Source organism: Venturia canescens, chromosome 3 (assembly GCF_019457755.1).
Source record: "Venturia canescens isolate UGA chromosome 3, ASM1945775v1, whole genome shotgun sequence".
NCBI lineage: Eukaryota > Metazoa > Arthropoda > Insecta > Hymenoptera > Ichneumonidae > Venturia > Venturia canescens.
The window spans coordinates 2,949,377-2,974,546 of NC_057423.1; the positions used below are offsets into that span (position 1 = coordinate 2,949,377).

The 25,170-nt window shown below is 41.4% G+C and overlaps 1 protein-coding gene across 7 annotated transcripts in view; it reads right to left on the reverse strand.

Moving 5' to 3' along the window:
• The window catches only part of LOC122408429 (uncharacterized), a 91,355-nt gene that overhangs the window by 25,945 nt on the left and 40,240 nt on the right, over nucleotides 1-25,170 (reverse strand). For 6 of the 7 annotated variants that reach the window (XM_043415212.1, XM_043415211.1, XM_043415209.1 and 3 more), the window contains 2 exons: nucleotides 4,653-4,950; nucleotides 1,909-2,282 (listed from right to left, as the gene is read on the reverse strand). In XM_043415212.1, coding sequence (XP_043271147.1) covers nucleotides 1,909-2,055 — 147 coding nt within the window. In that variant the 5' untranslated portion in view covers nucleotides 2,056-2,282; nucleotides 4,653-4,950. Of the gene's footprint in view, nucleotides 1-1,908; nucleotides 2,283-4,652; nucleotides 4,951-8,482; nucleotides 8,500-25,170 lie in introns of those variants that run through there. The other variant, XM_043415214.1, reaches the window with a different exon arrangement.

Sequence of the window (25,170 nt, forward strand, 5' to 3'; positions counted from 1 at the left end):
CGTAATTTCGAGACAAAAGCCGCATGTTTTTTTTTTCCTCCAAACCCTCATTTCGAGTTGTATTTCGTTTTATTTTTTTTCACGCTCGTTTTTTTCTGTGTATTTCGTCTCTCCTTGGAGAATATCAATTTGGTCGTACAGAAGAGCTTCCTGTGTAGGGATACGAATATTACACGTGGATGGGTTTCTCCTTTTTTCCCGTATTTTCTTTTTATTTATTTTTTTTTGTTCAAGCTCGTCATCCCATTCCCGAAAAATCATAAAGTGGATTACGCCCAGTTCTCACATAAAGAGAAAGAGAGCGAGAAAGGGAGGAGAGAGCAACGCGGAGAGGTGGTGCTGCGTCGTCGTCGTTGTGTATGATTCAGCAAGGCCCTCACACCGCGAGAGAGTCGAAAAGTATTTTCCCTCGACTCCTGACTCGCGCTCTCCTTTGTCCGTGGGCGAGAGCACGAACCGAAAAAAAATTGGGGGGAGGGAAGCGAAAAAAAACTAAGAGGGAGAGTGAAAGGGGGAAGGGAGAAAAAGATGGGGAAAAAATAGAATGAGGGAGACAGAGGGAGGAAACAAATGGGAATAAAGCGATGAGGAAGAAGGAGAAAGTGATGCAAAGAGAGTCGCTTGTTAATGGTGGCGGTGCGCGGACGGAGCAACAATGAAATAAGTCAAACGTGCGTATGAAATCGTCGCTGAAAGAATTGCAATCATGGACGAAATAAACTCACTAAAGTTCAAAAAAACGTTACAACGTGGTCGTGACGAAGCGAAAAATGTAATTCCATTCGTGAAAACGACCGGGAATAATTATATCGCGAAGAAGATGGCCTCGAAAATAGCTGAAATAAACTATCGTTTCTCACTTTTGTCAAGGACTTTAATCGGTTTTGGAGAAACTGGGGAGTTTGGTTCAACAATGGCTCGTAATGGTCTGAAAGGAAGAGCTGCAGCAATCAAATATTGAGGTCATGAATGGGTAGCAAACTACCAAATGAGAATTATATTTTATGAAGAAATCATTAATTAAAGGGAGCATGGAATCTACGGAAAGCCCTGCTCAAGGGTATTGGACATCTCGTCATTCTTCGACCCGCACGAGGCGAAAATTTCGTCAAAAAAATTGTAACGAAGCTCAACATTGAGAAGTGCATTAAAGTAGTCCGGCCGTTCAATAAAGTACGGTGAAGGGCCCCTTTTTCCCGGTAAATGATAGTTTAAGGTCCCCTGATAACGAAAAAATTGTACGGTGCTCGAGCTTCGGAAAATTTGATATCGTGAAGATTTAAAAAAAACATTACCTTACGGGGCTTTTAAGAAAGAAAAGATGAAAAAATTTTCCGGGCAAATTCGGGAATGGCAGGAATTTCATCAAATTTACTTTTGAGACTGATTCACGTGCCTTCATTCGTCTAGTAGCTTCGCTTTTTTTAATTAATTGATCATCCTTTTTTCTCGGTGTCATCAGACCGACATAAACTTTCTTTCGGACGATAAAAATGGGTTTCGTGTATTTCAAGGGTCACCGGGACCCTTGAAGTATGAATTTGATCTTTTACGATATTTTTAAAGCATTCAATTACATTCTTATGATAAAAATATTCTCAATGCGCGTGTTAATTTATTAATGATTGAGACTTTAAATAAATGAACATAAAGTAGTTGCAAACTTGACTGGTCACAGAGAGGCCGAACTACTTTAATATGAATCGAGATTGATTTCGCCATTATTGATAATTTTCATCGATTTATTTTCTCGAATAGGGAGATTTTGGGTGGGCAAAAAATGAAAACTGTTCTGACTCCTTTGAAGGTCATTCCGGTAACTCGAAAGTGTTGCAATTTTCGTTTTAGGTGCACGCGCGCTTAATCGATGATGCTTTGATCGATGTAACGAAAAGCGTTGAGCCGTACCTTGTGCGCCCGGAGTGTTTGACCTTCACAGGCGAGGGTGACGTCGCAATAAGCTTGACGTTCGAGCAACTGCGAGAACATAGTCTGGAGATTGCTGTGATGATACTTCCATCGCAGGCAGTACTGTTGTGGAAAGACGTTCGACATGGTCGGTGTTTGGGCTCCCGTTGTTGGCGATCCTGAAACGACACGCTGCTCTCGTAGAACACGCGAGCCTCCCACCCCCGCCGCCACCACTTCGTCGCTTTTATCGTGCTTTGACTCCTTTGAGAGCCTTCTTTCCTTTTCCACCGTGTCCTCTCGACCGTTGTTGTCTTCCTCCTCCTCCTCCCCCGTCTCTTCCTCCTTTTCCTTCTCGTCAGTTTGTTCTGAGACTGAAAAAGCCAAGAATTCCAAATTTTATCATTCAGCCCAATCAACATTTTTACTCTCCAATTCTCTTTTGTTTCATTTCGAGTTTAAATGAATTTTCAATGCCGAACGGCTCGGTAAGAAAAAGACATGGATTATCTCGAGTGGCCAAGGCTCAAAGTTCTTCAAATCCTTCTAATTTTTCAGCTGCTTGCTACTATTTTTAATCAACATTCTCACGACGTGCAAAAACTGTGACAGAAGCTGAGAATCTCATCGAGCCCGAGAGTATCGATTCCTCGGAAAGAATTGCACCGTTTCGAAAGCCCGGAGTGAATATTCTACGGTGCACTTCCGCGAGGAAAGGTGGGCAAAAAATGCAAACGAAAGGAATCGACGAGCAGAAATTAGTCGCTCGATAACGAGTTTCTACCGAAATTGCAGTGAAGTTGCGGCTAGGCGACGATTCCTTCAATAAAAATCGGATGAAATCGGGCGCACGGCTAGTATCTTAAAACAATAATTGCCAATTTCTTTCATCATCGTTATTATCGTTTTTCTGAAATTCCGGAGTGATGAAAAACGAAAAAGACAACTTCGCGGTCAGGGGCTAATAATTGTGGCTGTTTTCGATCAAGCGAGAGGAGATTCGTCGAGTTTCTAGTGAGCCTGTCTTTCCCAGAGTTACAAAAGTCATTAAAACAATAATAAGCACAATTAAGGCGACGATCGTCGTATTTCCATCAGTGATTCTGCTGCTCTAATAGCTCATTTTGAATTCCCATTAAAATGATAAAATTTATGATTAAATTTGTAACGCACGTTGTTGATCGGGGCTAAAATCACGACGCGAGCGCTCATTCCACGACGATAAGACCGAGATTTTTCAACGTCACGCTCCGAGAGTTATAGCATCCGAAGCCCGGACCGAGGGGGAGTTGTTGGTGTATTTTGTTGTTGAAAAAGCAATGTGCACGGGGAAGAGCAACAGCGAGAGAGCAAGTTTGGAGCGAGGAAGCGAGAATTATGAAGAAAGTTGGTGGTAATTAAGAAAGTTGGTAGGAGCGTAGTCCGCCTCACCGTATGTCATACCCTTTCGGAAACGTAACTCTGTCGCCCCCCTTCCTGACCTGGGGAGTGTGTCTCCCGGCGCTTTCCTCGGATGGCTCGAAATTTGAGGAAAGGAATCGGAGAGCGTTTTCCGGACGGTGAAAAGAGCTGGATTTTTTCTTCTTCTTGGCGCTCAGTTCAGTCTGAGCACGCGAATTGGACTCTCGACAAGGGACGACGCATTTTTTTCATCGCTCGAAAGAACTCTTCTCACGTGTTCGTAAATAAGAGCTTTTTATTGCAAGTCTCGTGTATAAAAGCCGTAAAGATACTTTGGATTATCGTCGCGTACAATTTCATCTCTGGCTCTTACGCTCCAATTATTTTATTTCTACGTTTACGTTTTCCTACTCCGTATCACTCTTTACGATTTCTTTCCGACTACCGCATAGCCGAGATCAAAGTTTTTAGTCGAAAAGGTTATTCCTTGTCTCGATCTCCCAACGGTGATCGCTTCGAAGCCGTAAATTTTGTTGCTTTTTATTTGCAGCGATTATGACCTCGCCGTTGACCGCTCGAGGCTTTTTTGTTTTGAAGAAACGAAGAAAATCGGTACCATGTCGATATAACGTGACGTTAAAATAACATTGGGTATTTAACCTAATGTTTCTTAGTGTCAAAACAACACAAGCAAAAATAGCACGACACCAATAAGAATAAAGTTAAAAATAAACGACGCCGAAGTTTGCAACGTTGGAGTCGAACGAAATGAGCGAAAAATTCACCAATTTTTCATTTTCACGAAGCACCGGTGTAGGTTTAAAAACTACCAATTGTCAATTCGGCAGGTAACGAAATTGAAGAGTTACTGGAATTATTGGAGGCTTTTTTTACATCGTTTCGTCGGACTGGAACGTTGCAAATTTCAGCGTCATAAGCGCAGCATGACGTCAAAATAACACGTGTCAAGATAACACAAGAAAAAATAACATGTGTCAAAAATGCCATGATGTCAAAATAACATTGATTTTATCCCCATTATTGATGTCGTCATAATTAATTTCACGGGTCCATTTTCGTGTTCAATGATGTTCGGAACACACGCGCGTTGTGTGTTATTTTGACGTTGTTGCGTTGACGCAACGCCACAAAATCGTGGGGCTTGATTTTCGCTCTGGACGAGTGGAGATTTTAGAGAAAATTTTCAGCCAATATTGAGCCTGAGAATTGGGACATGGTTGTAAGATAAAAATGCCGAGGGGGCGGAGGAATCGATGGGATTTCGTAAGAATGAGAGCGAAGCGTGAAGAAAAGGATCGAGTCCCAGGAGTGAGGAGACCCACCGATATTCTCGTCACAGTCGTCGTCTTCGTCTCGGCCCTGGTATTCGGAGCATTCGTCGGGGTGTTTTTCACAACCGAAAGTGTCCGAGTCCCCGAGTTCGTCGACGATGTCTCGAGCGTCCTCGGCCCCGACGAGTTCCTCGAGGTTCTCGCTCGGCCAGAACGAATTCCCCGGGTCCTGCCTTTGCTTTTCCACCTCCACCGTCCCCTTCGGAGTCCCCTCCACCGTCACTCGTTTTCCGATCGGGCAAGGCTAGTCGTCTCCAGACTCTTTTTTCCAGGCGCTCCGATAAATCGTCTGCAATGAAAATCGATAAATTCTCATTATTAAAAACACCTTTTTAAACGACCAATCGACCGAACGGACACGAACACATCTGGGAATAAAATCAACTACAAAAATCTCATCTCCTCCCGAATTAAACCCCCTCGCGGTCGATCAACCCCGACGAAATTTAACCTCCGACATCCAAAGCTCTTTTATTAATGAAAATTTGAAATTTTTCACGGAGCTCCACGACTTCAACTAAATCCCTCATCCTCGACGGGCTCGCCGGAGAATAAAAACGAGCACAAAGATCCTCGAAAGCGAGGGGACGAATAAAAAGTCCGTTGGCACATGTGCTAATTTCTATATCTGTACATATAATCGACAATTAACGAGTACAATTTCCGTAGATTGAGCGAATGCGATGACGCACGTTTTTCGTGTCTTCTAAATATAGAGGGAGAGGAGAGCGAGAAAAAAGAGGCGGGCCGGGCTGCCCCTCGGTCCTTTAATTAAAATCCCTTCTTCGACACCCATGCGTACTTCGATCAGGACTGCTTTATGAATTTCTGGTCTGTGGAGGGAACGCGTACACACGCGGAGAGCCGGGGGACCGATCTGCACCGACACCGTCTCGAGTTTTGTTGACAATTTTAATAAATTTTTTTCTCTCTCTCTCAATACGTATGTGTACGGAGGCGCAGTTGAATCCGGTACGAATTTTCCGAACAATTCGTATTTTCGGTGGGACGCGATCGAATGAAATGGTGTGGAATTGGCAGCGGCAAAAAAATCGTGTCTCCACCATCGCCTCCGCGATTTTCCTTCTCTCCGGGCGGCTTATTTCTCATTCGTTAATGAACCGTCAGTCAAAATGACTCGTCAAATCCAATTAGCGGGAAAGACGACGAAGGAAAAATATTCGCGAGCTCAAAATCGAGAGGTTTTTTTCTTCAGGCTGCGCTCTCTGGGCAGTCGCACGCTGCGCGGGACTAAAAACACATTGACTTTCGACATTGATGCTGAGTTCAGAGCTTCCGGACCAACGACCTTCCTTCATGCGTCACGATTCGGGCTACTGACGAACTTCTAGTCACGTGCTTCACTCCAGGGAAACGATAAAATTCTAGCCTGCGAAACCACGCAATTTTTCAGTTCCGAAGCCTCGAATATCGAGACTCAAGACTTGCGACATTTTTTTTTCACCGAATGAAATTTTTGGACTCTGCTCTCGTCACGGGGTCAAGAATCTTTTATTCGGATCCCGAAACATAAAGATATTTTGAGATAAAAATAAACATATTTCTTTTGTAAAAAAAAAATCTATTAATAAACATAAATATTTATAAAATAAAATAAAATAAAAATTAAGGAGGGTGGATCACGAAATCAAAATCAAAATTTGATCAAATTTGGTGATAACATTCTTTGGCATCAAGTATACAAATACAATTTTTTTCAAATTTTTTTACCACATGTTTATCGCATTATTGAGCCTTAAATCGAAGTTCTCAAGCACGAGATGTATAACTGTATACATGTAAACTCTATGCTCATACACGCGAACTTTAGTGTTCAATTACTCGAGAACTGTGTGGTAGAAAAGTCTAAAAAAATTTGTATCGTCTTATATATTTTGAAAGAATACATTTATCAAATTTTATGAAACTCTTATCATTTTAAAATTCTTAATATTTTTAACATGGTTTAGCAGCATTGTATCGTCGCGATCCACCCTCTCCTTAAGGAGGGTGGTTAGCGACGATCCTACGTTGCCATGCTAAACCATGCTAAAAACAAAACATTTCAAAAAGTCCAGAATTTTACGACGCTGAAGTTTCCAACGTTGGAGTCCAACGAAATGAATGAAAATAAAATGATTTATCCATCAGTTTTTTATTTCACGAATCATAATTGTGTAGATTGAAAAAATACAAAGTACAAATTCGACTGGAAATAAATTGGAGAATTACTGGAATTATTGGACAGTTTTTTAGATCATTTCGTTGGAAACTTCAGCATCGTCAGAATTTTATAAAATTTGGTTAACACATTTTTTAGTGCCAAATTTCACAATACAAATTTTTTAAGATTTTTCTTCTACACAGTTATCGAGTAATTGATCACTAAAGTACACGTGTATAAGCATAGCTTTTCCATATATATATTCTGGGCATAAGAAATCTGCTTTAGCGAGTAATTACTCGATAACTAAGTAGAAAAAAATTTTGAAAAAATTTGTGTTTTCGCACTTGATGTTGAAGAATATTATCACCAAATTTGATGAATTTCTTAATATTTAGACTTTTGTACCGAAACTCCTTAAGAGAAGTGAAAAAATTTACAAAATAGAACGAGGGCTTTTGCAGGAGTCGCGAAGTGACCGAGCGCATCCGTCGAAATAGGAAATATCGTTGTTCTTCATTCCCCATACAGAGCGACACACGAAGGACTAGAATCACGCACGACCGAAGCCGAATCGAGTTTCCGTTAGATCGGGAGAGTCGCCGAGCCGCGCGCTCCCCCCCCCCGCGCAGCAACACGACATAGCGAGCGAAAACGTTCTCTCAATTTATCTTAGATTGGTGCATTTGTAATGTTGCGGTAACGACGGAGCGGGCTGCTTTCTATTGTCAGTGTAGACACACATCTCTGGAGATGTGTGCTGCTGGCTTTGGGGCGTTTGCGATTGGAAGTCTCCGCGAGATCATTCTGCATCTACCACCACTGAAACGAGTCGATTTCACAATGGGATTAAGATTTTTACGAAGGTACAAAAGATTTTCGTCCAAATCGTTCGGAAGATGGAAAAAATAGTCGGCAAATTGGTTCGGCGAGACGCTCGAATCGGTGGAATAAAACTGAAAAATGTAGCCCGTAAATGAGGGACGCGCGGGAACAAATCAGCGAACAGATGTCCCTCGTCGTATTTGTCACGAGAAAATATTTCTGATAAGAATTTTATCTCTTTGAAAAAAATATCTCGCCTTGTCCGCTCCCTCGATTCCGCGAACAAAGTAATACACCGAAAACTCCGCAGATATTTTCATAGGAATTTCATTATCAAACGGTAGCAATCGCCACAGGGAAAACGTTCTCGAAACGTCGATGACGCGAGAGCGATTTCAAAATAACTGTTAATGTACGCGGCGATGACGAGGGGAAAAAACACTCGACATTCGAATTTTTATGACAACTTCATTCGCTTTTTTGCGCTACGAAAAAAAAAAACGATTTTCGGCTCTTCGAGTTCGATGATTTTTCAGTAAATTAGCGAATTCGTGTCTCTTATCGCCGTCATCAAAATTAATCATAATGAACCGAGTCTACTTTTTTCTTACGAGGGTTTCGCAAATTTTCAGCGAGAGATAAAGATTTTAAAAAAACATAAAAATTGTCTGAATTATTGTAAATTATTGTAAATATTATTGCAAATTTTCAGCAAGAGATAAAGATTTAAAAAAAACATAAAAATTGTCTGAATTATTGTAAATTCGGGGCGAAGATCGTCACTTCGGTAACGAAAAGTAAAGAAATTACGTTATAAAACGCAACGACCTACAATACTGCGAATGCTTTGCAGTGTTGTTCCCCTACTCTCGGAAATGGCAACTACGACGACGACGACGCCACCGCATCAGCACGGGTACAAGTGTCCTCCTCCTCTTTCTCCTTCTCATCCTTCGTGTGCTCCCCTCCCGCGCCCGACGACCCCTTAAACTCTCTCTCTCTCTCTCTTTCTCCCAGCCCCTCGCTTCGTCGCCGCCGTCACCACACACAACCACCTCCTTTGGCTTTTGACTCCCCCTCGAACTAATCCCTTCTCGTGCATTCCCGCCACCTCGCACGACAGGCTCCCAGAGACCATCGCACCAGTGCAACTTTATTCGATGCGAACCCAAACTCGTAACGCGAATTTCCAATTCCCCTGCATTATTTTCTTTACGAGAGATTAAGGTATAACTGGATGGATAGCTCGACCAAAAATTATATCTGATTGGAATTTCCGTACTTCGTGATGCAATAAAAATCTGAAAAAATTCAACACATTGAGAAAGCTATGAAGAACAATTATCAATAATAATATTGCCCAAAAGTTAATAACAAATTGTTTAAACAATTAATTAATCAATAATTTTGCGATGACCTATTGTTTTTTTTACGAATCAAATGTGCATATTTTTCCGAATGCTCATGAATTTTTTCCGAATTTTCGTGGATTTTTGAAATTTCTTGAAAAAATTTTGAAAAAAAATTTAATTTTGGGTATGTTTTAGAAGACATATTTACGATCAGTTTTGAAAAGTCTCAAGGTTACTGGATCAAAAATGTACAAATAGAGCCACTTAAAAAATTTAAAAAAGGGAATTTCAAAAATCCACGAAAATTTTGAAAAAAATCATGAGCATTCAGAAAAATGCGCATATTCGATTCGTAAAAAAAAACAAGGGTTTACTGTAAAATTGTAAAAAAATTATTTATTTAAACAATTTATTAATAACTTTTGGCCAATATTATTATTGATATTTATAGTTCATAACTTTCCAAATGTTGCTGAATTTTTTCACATTTTTATTGCATCACGAAGTATGGAAATTCCGATCAGGTACAATTTATCGGCTGCGCTATCCATCCAGTAATAACAGTAATGAGCCGAGAAAAACGAATCCTACCCAATATTTGGGTCCGTTTCGGGACTCCTACCAATCAAATAAATCTTGCGGATCTTCGCTCGAATTGCTCGTTGGATTTGGGACGAAAAATTGGGAGGAATGAAAGAAAAATTTATTCTGACATTAATTATTTGGAATTTGACGAGTTTGTCGGGATTGCTGAACGTGGAAAAATGTTCCATTCGCCAAGAGATCGATTCCGACCGATGGACGACGTCAAATCGAATAATTGGATTGGACTCGAGCGCAGAAACGACATCGCCAAGGTGCTGAGGCAGCTCAGGAGGGAAGAAAAAGACGCACGAGAGGAGCTCGATCTAGTTATTGGAAATTAATAATGAAGGATGCAATAAAAGACGAATTATTGGATTCCCGAAAGAATTGGTTCAATGGCCGGAGTGACAGTTGACAATCGCTCCCCGAGCTGCTGCTTGGCCTTTTGTACCCCGAAATGTCGTAGCGAAAACCAAACTCAATGAGGAATTGACATTGGACAGATATTTCTTAGTCGTCGAATAGTAAAAGGCGAATTTCCAATAATTCATCATCAGTCATCGGTTGTCTCTGAACACGTGCGAACGGAATTTAACCTCTTTTCCTTTCTGAAATGAATTGGACTATCTATTACCGTCGGTTAGCTGGGCATGGAATATTAATCGTGTCAATGCCACGCAAGTGGAGACTCTCGTGGATATTTGATGGCAGGCGAGCTCGTGATTTCGATTATTTCCATTGAGAATGAGAGTCTGGTAAGGCGAGCAGTGACTTTGGTGTGTAAAAGGAAACGAGCGAAGAGCGACGATTGAAAAGTCGAGAGACGAAAATCGAAAAATGCGAATGGCCACGAGACGACGAAAATAATGAGAACGCGCAGTTTTCATGCGATCTCGTGACGATCGAGGGAGTCGAGAGACAAGGGCCACTTGTTGGCATGAGCCGGCAGCAGCGCCATTATCTGCCCACGGGAACGGGGAGAACGCGAGCGAAGACTTTGGCTGAAAGAAGAAAGAGCGAAGGAAGAGTGAGGGGGGAGCGGAGGAGTCACGTGACGAGGGAGAAGTCACACAGGCGCACACACAGATCCATGAATATGTGTAAACATAAGAAGCGTAATGGCACCCACTCGTGCTACGAATCCGAGCGTCGCGTCTACCGATAACGAACAGTGGGCGAGCGATTTCCCAGTCTTTATTGTCTCACTTCCGGTCTGAGAAGTTCGAGGCCAAGTGCAGATCTTTTCGTTCCTTTCCGGTGGCTCGATTCAAGGGATATTTATCGATCGGCGAAAGTAAGATGTGAGTTTAGTTTCCTCTACCATTTTGAGAGTTGAAAATTCTTCATTTTCGACCAAGAATTATTTTCATCGCTCCCGCGCCGCGTGAACGCAGTCTTCCGCTCGAACGAAGTTTTTCATTTTCAATATCGCCCTCTCTCTCTCTCTCTCTTTCTCTCTCCGAGGGCCGTAAGGAAGATGAAAGAGAAAAGAAGACTCTTTATCCGGAAAGTTGAGAGTTTTAGAGACTGCGAGGGGCGCATGCATGGCGCATGCACGTACCTGCCGCGAGTACCCGAGAGATCAAGGATTCCCCTTCGACGCTTTTCGCGAGCTCGTCTCTCTCCTTCTCGCTCTCTTCTTAACCCCTCCCCCACTTTCTCTATCCTCGCGACGGACCCTCCAGTCTTTGCGTAGACACAACCGGTTTTCTTCTCTCTTTCTCTCGCTCTACACCCGCTTTTTTGAGAAAAAAATTGAACCAGTTTGCAAAACGAAAAAAGCTCCCCTCCTGCCTCTCTGCAACGAGCGGCACATCGCCGTAGTGCAAAGCTGACTTTCTTTATTTCATTCCATCTTTGTTTATATGTGGCTATGTGTGTTTGTTGCCTACTCATTCTCTTCCGCGCTTCAAACTCGAGGCTGCTCAGACCATGGGAACGAATTTCCTAACTCGCTCCTCCGGCTTTCTCTCTCTCTCTCCTCCTTCTCTCTTCACCCCCGTCGGAAGAATCTCTTTTTTCGTTCTCGCGCGCCTTTCCATGTACCAATTGCAACCCTGCATGTGTACGAACGTACACTGCCTCGACGAGTGTTCTGCGTATCCGCGCAATTATACGATTGGCCAATTTCCTTCAATATCCGGAAATTCGGAATAGCAGCGCAGTGTGTACGTAGCTTGTCGAAGACGCGAGTACGGGCGATTCTACGCTGAATCGCAAAATTCCCCTTTTTTTCACAAATTCCATTTTTTGAGAACTCTGAAATTCTGTTACATTGGGCCAAGAATCAGCAGAGATGTGAAACATTAAAAAAGCATTTTTTTCCATCGCAGTTGACATTTCTCAAACAAGCTTTTTCACGAGTCTTTTCACGAAGGCTTTTTATCAGTTTTTGAAGTACCGACAAACCTGAGCTGAGCAAAAGCGAATCGCAGTTCCCAGGCTTCCGGTTTTTTACAGTTTCCCCCAGCCCTTGAGCCTCAGGGTGGTGCATCTTGAAGCGCGGCTCTGGGGAGTGCTCTCCGAGCATATTCGGGGGGAAGGCACTCCCCGAGTGGGAACCGGAAGTGAGTGGAGTGGGGAAAAACATGATAAAAGCAATAAAAATAAAAACAAAGAAGAATCAATAATGAATCGGAATCGAAGATGATTTGAAGGAGATTTAAAGAGTCAAAATAAATAATGAGGAATGAGACTCGTGGAAAAACTTGTTCGAAATGCATGACTCAAGCCTTTCCGCGCTTTCCTCCGTAACCGTCTTTGTCCCTCGCCCTCGACGGGGCGACCGTGAATAAATCCACGTTGAAATTAAACGCGCGAGATACACGTACTTGGTGGATTATAAAAACGCTTTTCGTGAGCTTGTGTCTGCGCCCTGGCGTAGTAGGAACATAAAAAAGATGAATAACGAAGTCTAGGGTGCGCGGGAGGGGAATGAGTGAGCAAGGGGACCACCATCGTCGGACGGTATTGATTTTCGAATTGGTTCAAAATTTCCATAATGCAGGGGTAGCGCACAAGAGAGTACAAGCTCGCCGAAGAAGAGCAAGCGAGAGAAGGGAACGCGGATAGAGCCGGCGGCGGGGGGACGGACGAGGAAAAGGGTGGTTCGTTGACGAGAAAAGAGGAGAGAAATGGGCAATTGGCTGTGGAGGAGTAAGAGAGCGAAGGGATCCTCGAGAACGATGAGCGCGACAGAAACCACACGCTCCCTCCACCACGGTGGAGCAAAAGACTTGTCCAACTTGGCAAAGTTCACCGACTCGGAGACGAAGGATTACGCTGATGCGAAGACGGAAGTAAATATATCAGCATTTCTGTCTCTCTTGCTCTCGATCTTCTTTACGATCTCCCCATTTTATTTCACTCGCTGTTAAGGATGTAAACTTCGGGGTTCGTTTTACGAATTCACAGATTCGTGGTCAACTCGCGACTGGGAAAGGGATTCTTTCAAATCACCCGAAGTTTTGAATTTTGTGGGCACTTTCGAATCTCCGAAAATCTGCATCCCAGTGGCTGGTGAGAACTCGGGTTTTCGTCTCGTGGAAGATACGCTTGGACGAAATTCGATTTCTACTTTTAGTATTTTTGACCAATGACCTTGATTCGTGTCTTCTTCGATCAAAGGAGAAAGTGAAGTTATGTTGACGCTGATGGGAAACGAAATAACGAAGTTTTCCAAGTCACGTACGCAAACTCGAGAAAGTGCTCGAACATTTGAGGATTTTTGAGAAGATTCCTTCAACTTTTCTTGCCGACGAATCCTCCTTTCGATCACTCGTCTCTACGGAGTATTTTTTTCTCATTTTTTCCAATCAATTTTTTACCGTTCTCGCTCGAACGAGCACCGTTTTTGCTCCCTCATACCCGAGCAGGAAGGACTTCGTTTTTTTTTCCTCGTCTAACGCGCATTCGATCGCATCGGTTTTTAGCTTATCCAGAACGTAAGAAATCCATCGTGAAATGAGTATTGAAAATTGAAACTGTGAAACTGAGAATTCACAGTACTGCTGCGTCATATCGTTTCCTCATTTATCTACTCATGGTTCCCCAGGGCGAGCTCCACGTTCGAGCCTCCTCAAAAACTTGGGCATCGCACTCCCGCGATTTTCAATCAATTACAGCACTTTGGGAAGCGTTACGAGTTCACGTATTTTTTCTCTTTCGGTCGTCACCGGCGTCCTGGGCTCGCCAAGTGCATTGAAGAAGCGAATGTTTCACAGTTTCGTTGCATCGAAAAGTTGCTGCTTTCTCCACAGCCATTTTCGATGCTCACGAGGCTTTTTTCACGCTCGTTTTCAGCGGTGCTAGTAATGCTGGTGAAAATTTTAGTGACATTTCAAATCGTTTGTGTTTGTGACAGTTGTTGCCTGTATTTCTGAGCACCTTCGACTCCGGGTTCATAGAATAACGACAGAAAGCGTTTCCGGCTCTAAAGAACGTGAAAGTGACAGCTGACATTTTTTCTCTCTTTTTCATTTCCTTTTTTCAATTTTTCAAAGCGGTTACGAAGCTCGCGGATGTGACGAGCGAGCAATATTTCCCAAATCAGCTGTGACGTTCGGTCCGAGGTCCGGTCGCGTAACTTTTCATTTTCCCATTCTCCGGTTTACACGTAAAAATCGATTGACATTTTTCAAATTTTCATTCTCCTCGTTTGCTTCGATTAAAACATTTTTTCGTTCAGCTCCCCCTAGAAGGAATTCCGCTGCATTCTGACCGCGAGATTTTGACTGCCACACTTTTGGAGGCTCCATCGAAGAACGGAAAAATAAACATTTCTCATTCATTTCCAACACAATTAAACAGAAACGCGATCTCCGCGAGTTTTCAATTCCATTCTGTCTCTGTTCCCGGACGATTGTCATTCCCTTTTTGCGCGCATGTAACTCGACTACAGAACGAGTTAATATACGGCTCTAGGATGGAGGGAAGCATCGTTGACTGCATTTAAAGGGGCTAGAGCGCTCTCTGTATACGCGAGAATCCGCGCAGAGGGTGCTCCTCGTAGTGACTCTCCGCGTAGGTCATATTGCACTAAAACCTCTTCGTACAAATACGTGTGTGGAGTGATCATAGGTCGAGAGAGAAGCGCACACTTTTAAAGGCGAGCTGTATCCTGTGCTCTGGCGTGAACGACCGCGAGGCTATCCGCGCAATACAGACGCTAACGATGACATAGTAAGTTGGAAAGAGAGAAAGAGAGGAGGCGCGGGGGAGGGTGAGAAAAGACCGAGGACGAAGGAGCAACAGAGAAAGACTGAGCGCGGCAGGGGGGAGGTCAGAGAATGCATTTATTCGTGTATATAAGCACAGGGAAAAACACTCGATGCATATTAGTGTCTGTGCTGTGGGAACAGTCGGAGAGGTCTCCGAGCGTCCATCCTCAAATCCCTGTTACTACTTGCAGTCTTACACGGACGTAGGACACGAGTTGGCTTCGGTCTCTCTCTCTCAAAATTTTAGAACGATAAAAAAACTTTTAAAAAAATTTTTCAATAAAATTGTAAAAAAAATTATTTTATAAAAAAAAATACAGAACAATTCGAAAAAAATTTCACAAATCTTGAAAAAACATTATCTTTAAAAAAAACTAATCTGTATCTATTTTTTAAAGTGTCAAAAGAATCAAATAACTAATATCATAAATTTTAGTGCTGCACGTAACTCAAATGGTAACTTTTTTCAATTTATTAGAAAATACTTGGCCTCGAATTGATATAATAAATTTTAATGCGGCATGTAAATTAGATGGAATTTTTTTAAATTGATTTAGCTGTTCGAATCAAATAAGAAGAATGAGGCATCGGTTTCCAAAATGATTTCAAACGCGATTTTTCGGTTTTTTATTTTTTACTTGTTATTTGATTCTTTTGACACTTTCAAAAATAGATACAGATTAGTTTTTTTTTAAGATAATGTTTTTTCAAGATTTGTGAAATTTTTTTCGAATTGTTCTGTATTTTTTTTATAATTTTTTTTTTAAGTTTTTTTTTATGGATGGAATTATCAGCAAACGAGGGACCATCAATGTACTTGTCCCAACCTTTTTTTTCCTAGGGGAAGTTTATGATTTCATATCACGTCTTTTTTCTCAAAAGTTCCTTATTTATGTTCAGATGACTATAGGATTTTAGTTTAAATTTCTCTAATTATTTATGATTTTCGGCTTATAACGTTGGTTTTCACGAAAAAAAGACCGATTTTTCGTCAAAATTTTTTCGTACTGAAAATATTTCGTCACAGGTCTGTTCTTGTACTTTGGCGATTTTTTTTTTCTTGTACTCTAATATGTTTTGTCAATTAGGAACCCAAGAGCACGGTCGCAAGCGGGTTGGAGGCCGAGATATGATTTTCGGCTTATAACGTTGGTTTCCACGAAAAAAGACCTATTTTTCGTAAAAATTGTACTGGAAATATTTCGTCACAGGTCTGTTCTTGGACTTTGACGATTTTTTTCCTTGTACTCTAATATGTTTTGTCCATTAGGAACTCAAGAGCATGGAGCAATGCGTGTTGCGGGCCGAGATATGATTTTCGGCTTATAACGTTAGAAAAAAGACAGGAAAAGAGGAAAGATAGATCAAATTCAAGACAACAAATCCAACAGAATTGGCCATTTTTAAATGTCGCTTTTGCATTCAGGATCTAGAAATTTTCGTGTCATCCAAAACGTGCCCCCGATGAAATATATTTCCAAATTTTGCAAGTGGCCGCTGAGAACCAATTATCTACAGTTTGATAGTTGCCGAAAAAAGGCACCCCGAAACATTTATTATGTCAGAACTCAAAGAAGCAAAAAAAACTGAGCGTACTTAATTCAACGGAGCAACGGAATTCAAAGACGTTTAAGGTACCTGCATTAGTTTTGGAGAAAAACAATTTCAGGAGAATTTAGGAATTTAGAAAAGCTGAAGACTATTGTGATGAATTTTCCAGATTACATGCTACATTAGAGTAAATAATTTGAATGATTGGGACACATGCTGCAACACAGAAATACGAAAGTTTGGAAGTATTTGCTGTATATCAGTCATACAAACTTCAATATGAAAAGAAACACTTTAAAACTTGCTGAATCAAGTTCCATTATATATTACCATAATCAAAGATAAGGGATGATACTTGGCACATATATTTATCCACAGAGATTTCAAAGTTCGCAGGTATCTGCTGCGATTCAATGTATTTGTGCAATGAGTTTAGAAGACAGGAATTTCAAATCCATCCATAAATGAGCAACTGAAGACTTTTGTAATGAATTTGATGAGTCAAAAAGTAAAATGAATGGCACAGTATATAAATTTTATAGTTTGCAGATTTTTACTGTATTTAAATGATCCAAATCTATAGTATTATAGTGAAAAGTTGTTAAAAGTCATGATGTTACATTAAAATGACATAGCGCACATAACATTCAGAAATTCTGTAGATTCCCATGATGTTGGCAGGCATTATACTTAATCGCATCCAAAACTGAGCAACTGTAGACTTATCGTAATGAATCTTTTCACTAATAATCCCACATTTGCAGTTTGCAGAATAGGAATACTCAACATACACGTCATTTCATAAGTATTGTTGTCAAAATTTGTGTTTGCCTACCGCATTCCGAAGATCCGAAGGATCGGAAAGAGCAGAGCCAAACTCAATAGGAAGCAAAATATGGGAATATTCAAAAATGATGACACAAGAAATAAATTAGAAAACATTTATTTAATTGGAGTTTCTCACATTATACTAACAGTTCCGTGTGTTCTTGTTTTATTAATTATCAACCAAAATATTTCAGATCGCAAAAAGAAAATTTGATGTTATAGGTTGACGAACGTTTTTCCTTACAACTTCCAGACCTATTTTGATAAACTGATTTGCCTTATTTATGTTATTCACTAACTATGCGAACGTTTGTTACATTTGTCCCGCACTTCGTAACGTCAAACCCCGGCCGGTTCGTTACCACACAGCTATCAAAGGGAACTCGTATATATAATCTACATTATTCCACATGATACATAATCGCGCAACTGACGATATATTTAGATTGGACAATATTTCGCGCACTCTGGTTTAATTGAAAGATTATCTCAGTTGACACTTATTTGCATCGCGCATTTTTTTATATTTTTTATTTTCATACACAGATCACAGTTTACATTTACGCGGCCACTTTTATACCGGTTTAGTATACCACGAGTTTTAACAAAATAAATATTAATATGCACTTCGTTAGATGACGCGAAAATTGTTTTTATTTTCCCGCATGCACTTCATAACATCATAACCCCAAACGTCAACATGACGTGAAACTTCGGCTGGTGACTTTCGAGCTCTCGAGCTCCTTAGCTTTCCGCCAAACTTCCTTGCTCTTTTTATTGAATGTCATTGGCCCAAAAATTCTCTCACCCTTCATTGGTTGCAACTAAATTTCTCTCACCGGGGATTGGTGATCATGGGGGCCAAGGAACCTATGTTTATAGCGGTTCGAGTACGCATATACACATACGTCAAATCCTGAATGTGTTAGTAACTTTTGCCCGTGCAAAGTTTTTTCTCAGAAATTACGACACCGATCATGCTGATTTTGGGCTCATTCGACAGAGAACTTCTTAACTAGCTGAACGTTCAATTTTCAAAGCCGTACATAACTCATGAGCTTCGCAATTAAAGAAAATCACATGCCAATTTTACCCTCACCACCGCGAATCGTTTTATTCAGAGAAAGTATAGTCTCGGCGAGAGCTTCAGGCCAGCAGACGACAGGGCTGTCAATGTACTTGTCCCGAGACTCTACCGAGTCTCTTGATATGTGATCCAACTTGCGCACTTTTGAGTCCATGGTTGTTAGATTTTTGCGGTGGAACGAGACGATTTTGTTTTGTTTTATTTTACTTTAATTCAGTTTCTTCGATGCTCAGGCGCTGGACTCTAAAATTCTTCTGTTTTGTCCCATTTTCCGCCTTCACTTTGTATCGTTTTCAACTACTTTTTTCTTCTTTTGTTATTAATTACTGGTTGTAATTCATTCTGATTGTATTTACTTGACAACAGTGCTTAACCACTAAGGCAATAGACGATCATCATCATCGCCATCTCCTCTCTCGTGATAGAGAAAACCTTGCTGTTTTATTTATTATTTCTATGTGTTCATGTATTTATTTTAATTTTTTTATTTTATTCAATTTTAAGTTGGTTTTACTTTATAGATATTATATTGCGCAAAGCTCAGGTTCATTGTAACTGAGGTGGATTATTTTTTCTGCTTAAGGTAACTACTGCACTGCGTGCTCGTAAAATAAGTGCTAAATTTTCAAAAGGCTTTTAGCCCAAGTTTAACGTACCGATTAAATATATTGTTAGTGGATTTGTGTTACAGCATATCTTATTAACATGTGAAAATATTTAAAACGCTAGTTTTGCAAAACCATCAACTGATAAATGCTAATTTCCACGGTGATACATTTTCACTGGTATTTTTCAAAGAACTATCTGCGTTTTTTGATCGATTTTATTGCAACAAGTCTCATTTTGTTCGTCAACTGATCCTCAATGAATCCACCGTGTGGTTGTTTTTTTAACTTGATCGTTTTACTGTTGCAGCTAATTGTTCATTAAGTGAAAACACTTTTTCATTAATAATTTCTGAAGGAATGAGTTTAAAGGAACGTGGTGAATTCGCAGAGGATCAGTTGAGGAATTAAATGAGACATGGTGCAATAAAATCGGTTTAAAAATACAGATGATTCTTTGAAAAATACCTGTGAAAATGCGTCATCATGGAAATTTGCATCCATCAGTTGACAGTTTTGCAAAACTATCATTTTAAATATTTTTTCACGCTAATAAAATATGCTTGAATACATATCTGCTAAAAATGAGTTTAATCGGTACGTTGAACTTGGTCTAAAGGCGTTTTGAAAATTTAGCACTCATTTGACTAGCATACACAGTACACGAGTTACCTTCGCCTAATCGCCTAACAGGTCACTAAGGCAAATAAAATATCATCGTCATCGTCATCATCATCTCCCTTTCTCTCTTTCTCTCTCTCCGAGGAGCGATCTAAATTAGATGCATCTCGACTGCTTTTACGATCCTGTGGCCGCTCTGTCTAGCAAAATGGAGGAAGAGAGGCTACTGAAGTTTGCCGGGTCGTTGAAACGCGATGACACAACTTTGCGAGTTCTCTCAGATTTCCGTTGTCCGGATGATTGTTCCTAAAATGATTGATTTTGGTATTTCTCGACCAGGAGGATTACCGTCGTGGATTTTTCGGTTCGGGAGGCCTGAGCGGGCTTCCCGCGGCTCAATCGCTCCGGAATTCGCGACAGTCTGAAGGACTCGGGACTGCGACGCATCTTCGCCGTAGCGCGACAGTGCAATTCATTTTTGTAGTTCGCTCGCGCGCGCCGGAATCTCCGTTTTTAGTGACGTTGACGCGGCGCCGCGAATTCCCTTCGTCGGAATGCTCGAAATCCCGGAACTTGGAATTTTCAATATTCGATCGACGCATCGACGCTTGCTCTGGTAAGGAGCCCGAACCTCGAAGGCGTTCCGGACGGCTAGAAATGATCGCGGTTAATTAGAGACTCTGGACAAGAAATGGAAGGAACGACTTTCGAAGGCCTCCTCGTCATTCCGTCGAATCCACGCTCGGAGGATCCGCGTGGTTATTTCCACTGAAAAATATGACGCCGACGAGGGACGAGTGCGGCAGCGCGGGCCGGGGATCGAGACAGTAGCTGTGAGAATAGCAAGATCGAGGAAAGAATTACAAAAAGATAGAGAGCGAGGGAGACATAAATAAATGAGAAAAGAAGGGAGAAGGAACGAGAAGAAAAAGGGAGACGAAGAAAGCGGAGAATCGGCCAAGATTCCTCTCGAGTCGTCGCCCCCCCCCCCCCCCCCCGGACCGCTCTGGAGCGCTCGCGATCGAGAGCCAACTACGTATCCGAGAGGATTGTCGAGCGGGGGGGTTGGAGGAGAACCGAGTGAAAAAAGGTTAGCGAGGAGGGCGAAAAGGGAGAAGAAAAAAAACGATCGAATTCGAGGAAGACGAAAAACGAGGATGCGATATCGAGGGAATTAAGAAAGGGAGAGAGGCCCGTGCATCGAGCAGAGAGAAAGGGGGACGGAAGGAGAAAAACGGCGGTCTCCGCGTCATCCATCGGCCGATTAAAAAGCTTTTTGGGCCGCTCGTGGAATTCGCTCAGGGTGTGCACAGGTGTGCGCGCAGTGGGTTTGAGACTTTCGGTCTGGTTCCGCTGAAGGTCTGCGGTCCGTTGAACGACTTTTCGAAAAATCGTCCTCCCCCAAAGTCTCTCGTGACAAAACTCTTTTTCGCATCGTTCCGTTGCATCGAGCGTTCAAAGTTTTATCGATTCTTCGCTTGGCAACGAAGCCGTTGAAACGCGTGGGCAAGATTGGAAGAGAATTCGAAACGATTGAAAAATCGGTGTCCCGAGGAGCTCGCTCGCGGGAGTGCGATCGGATCGAAAATGCTTGACATCGGGAAGCAGAAAAAGGAGGCAAGCTCGTGGATATTCCATGGAAACAGGGCGCCTGAGAATACAAATAAAAAAGCTGCTCTCGGACGTTGAGGATGAACGTGCTTAATTTCTGGCGGACAAAGAGCCTGTCTGAGGCTCGAGGATCGAGAGCGGGAGAAGATAAAGCAGGTTGAATAAAATTTCAGATAAAAAGTGAGGAAAGGAAAGAAAAAGGATAAAAAGTGTTTCATAAAATCGATATCGAAGCTCGTACGACGACGGGAGCGAGTAGTACGAAAAATGCGGAGGGCGAAATAACGTTTGATGTGGAAAGGTCCGTCTCAAATATTCGTTATAAAAAGGCCGCGGCTTGGCGCGGAAGCGAACGGCGGAGGAGCCGCGAGGGGAGGGAGCAACAGAGAAGGGAATGAGCGCGAGGCTAGAAAAGGAGATGGATCGAAGCCAGGATGAAGCACGAGATAAGGGAGTTGAAAAAAGCGATGAAAATAAAATGGAAACTCGAAAAAGCGCACGTCCGTAGTTGCGAAATATTGTGGAACCCGCCGGGCCGGGGGGACCAGGGAGGGAGAGAAAAACGAGAAATAGGAGGCGCGGCCGGCGGGGAGGAAGCAATGGCCTGGCTCGGCGAAACGGCCTGCAGAGGCATTGTACATTTTTTCGAAATACAAAAGTTATGAAATATCGTTCGAGCGTCTCGTCCCTCCCTCGCTCTCTCGAACCGCCGCCACCGCCTCCTCATCCTCCTCCGCTCTCAAACGAAACTTTTAATGCGAGTCTGGGCCGTGTACGGATAGCCTCCGAACGCCGGCCACCCTGCTTCTCCTCCGGAGGGCCATGCCTCTTTCGCACTCACACGTATCGCCGTCGCCTCCTCCCAACAGGGATTCCCCCATTTTCCTACCCTTCCGTATACATGTATCTATCAAATTGAGTGGTACACGTAATACACGTTCGTTGTACATATTCCCGGTGCGCTACAACCTTCTCGCCGGGCTCCGTGCCTTCGGACCCCGTACAACTTTTTTATTAAAAAACTTTTTCGAAATCATAAAAATTATGATTCCGCACGCTCCTTGTTTTCGTGCTTCTCCCCCCCCTGTGATTTTTTTTTTTTAAACTTTTTTTTCGTTATTATTCCACCTCCATTTTTGTACCAAGTTCGTACAGTTCCTAAAATTCGAGGGAAATAGTCGACCGGGAGTCCTCGTGCCAGGAGAATTCTCCGGTGCAACGAGCCCGGATGCGGCCTTCGGCGATAACCATCATTTTTGCAATAGTGCTTTTCGCCCAAGTTCAGCCAACTTGAGCTACTCCCACGAGCATTTCCATATTCATTATCATTTCCTACGTTCTCTATTTCGCTTACTAATTACCCCGGGTTTTAATCGCCGCTACGATCCGAGATCCGATCGAGGCGGGAGGCTTCTTCAGCTTTTTCACTCCGCCTTTTTGTTCTTCATTTTCAAAATTACGACAAGTTCTGAAAAGTTTTCGAACACCGCTCGAAGGCGCCTGAGGACTTTTTTTCTTGACATTTTCTATTTTTGTTTCACTGGAAAATAAGATTTTAATTACCACCCACCGGAGGGACAGGCGATTCTTTCGAAACCTGCGAAATTTTTATGCCCGAGGACGTTCGATATAAAATGGCGATTCGAGAGATCAAAATATCGAAAATTTGCATCATTGAGCTGATCGTCAGCGTTGCTATCCAGCAGCCATTATTCGAAAGCACTTTTTTTCAAATGCATTTTCTTTTGCCAGTTCGATATTAAACGTCAGTTTACTAATCACCGTGTGAATGGCCAGGAAATTGCACCCTGAAATCACCTACGAATCTCTGCATTTTGGGCTCCATTTTCCCTCGAAAACGTCACGTGAAATCGCGAAATTCGAATTCGTGTCTGCGTGCGGTTTGAAGGTGCTCGAGAAAGTGACTCCAGGCTCAATTCACGACATTTATATAAATTCGAGTGGCAAAAATACGAAGCGAATCTTTCGTTCTCCAGTCGAATCACTTTGTTGTAGAAATTTTTCGCAATCTGAATAGTATGACTTATTTCATAATTTCGTTACGATAATTGTGATATCGCATCGTCTTATGTATTGCGAAGGATTTTTTAATTATTCTTGTTATCTTCAATCATTTAAATTCGTGTATCATCAGCGGTTCCGCGCGCGCGAGCACGCAGTATTAGCGTATGAGATTTTAGTAACCCGTTTATCATTTCATTATTTTATGATCAACATAATTTACCCCAATTTTGTATTTCGATAGTCAGCTAAGAGTTTGTATGATTATCGAGATTTTTTATGATTTCGTATGACTCATCACCTGCCATTGTTTTTTTTATAATAGTTAATTAGTAAAGAGTTTTATTTGCACGACCTTTGTGGCCTTTTACAAAGATTATACTGTTTACGCTTTTTTTACGCTGTTTATATGCTCTTATAAAATAATAATACAAGTACTCCCCTTTTCTCTTTTTCTCTTTTTTTACATTTCACTTTTTTTACCTATTGTTTCTATTTCTCTAAAAACCACACTTCTAAATATTCATTCGTTTCCTTTGTTATTGACTGTCTTACTATTTCACAAACGATTAGATGTTTTGTTTCTTTTTCATGCTTGCACATTCTACACTTCCAATCCTCTTCCCCTTTCTTTCCATCTCTCCCTGTATTTCCACCACATCTTATCCTTGCCCACATTTCTTTGTTATTTCCTTCAACACCCTTCGCTTCCCGGTATTTCCAAGGTTTTTCTTCATTTTCAATTATTTTTCATTTTACTTCATTTTTTCATGATTTATTGCTTCCTCATGGAGGAAGCTATGTGATGATGAAATTTTTTTTTCCAGTTTTCAATGTCAATGTGCTCAAAATGTCCCAGAACATCGAAAAATCATATTTAGAAAAAATGTTTGGATGTGCGTGTGTGTGTCGGGGTATGTTATGGCACTGCAAAATTAAAACGCTTATAACTCGGAAATGGTTTGAGATACAGGGCTACCGTTTTGCACAGATGTTAATCTATACAAGCTCTTCATTCTTTGATAATTTTGTCAGAATTCGTAAAAAAAAATAGGACGTTTTGAAATTTTTAAAAAAAGGATGTCGACGCTCTAACTTCCGAAAATTTTAAGATTTATTACTGATTTTTTTTTTTTTTAATAAATAGACTATCATAATAGGAAGATTGGTATTGAATTTGGGAAATATCAGTTGAGCGGTTTGAATTTTATGATTTTTGGAAATTTTCGAAAATATGAGTTTTTCGAAAAATCGTCTAACCGCTTGAATTTTTCGAAATTTTGTAAGATACTGTGTATAAGTCTGTACTTCCTCTATACTTTCCAGCAAAGTTGTCGGAATTATTGAATTTAAATGTAAATAGAAAAACGATGACAATTGAAAGTTGCAAACTTGTTTACCTGATGGCTCGTCATTCAGTTTTTTTTTATGGATTTAAACAAAGAGATAAATTTATGTTCGTAAAAAAAGGTGGAGAAAATACATTATTTCCTTGTATACAAAAAAAAATGCTGAAAATTAAATTTTGCAAATTGCTTCCTCAAGATGGTCAATATGCACGGTACTCAAGATGCACGATGCTGAAAGCTTCCTCTACGAGGAAGCCAAAATGAAAAATATAGCACCTCGTAGAGTAAGCTTTGAGCATTGTGCATCTTGAGCACATCGTGCATCTTCACCATCTTGAGGAAGCAATTTGCGAATTTTAATTTTCAGCATTTTCATAGTATTTTACAACATTCCGTTAAATTTTTTTCCACCAAATGGTTTAATTACCTAAAACTTGATAATGAGGCTACGTCTTATCAAATCAAACGTCGAGATCGAGCCTCCGTGCTAACGCCCAGCAAACCTTTCCCGTGTCCCGATATGCGTACGTACGATGCAGACTCGATTATTTACACATGAATATAGAAAACACATGTACTAGCATAAATCAGAATACGGGACGAATGTGAAGGGGCGATAGGGGGAGGACGAACCGAGGTCGTTTCGTTTCGCTCGGTGCTCGATCTTCGTACATTTGTCCCTCTTTCTCT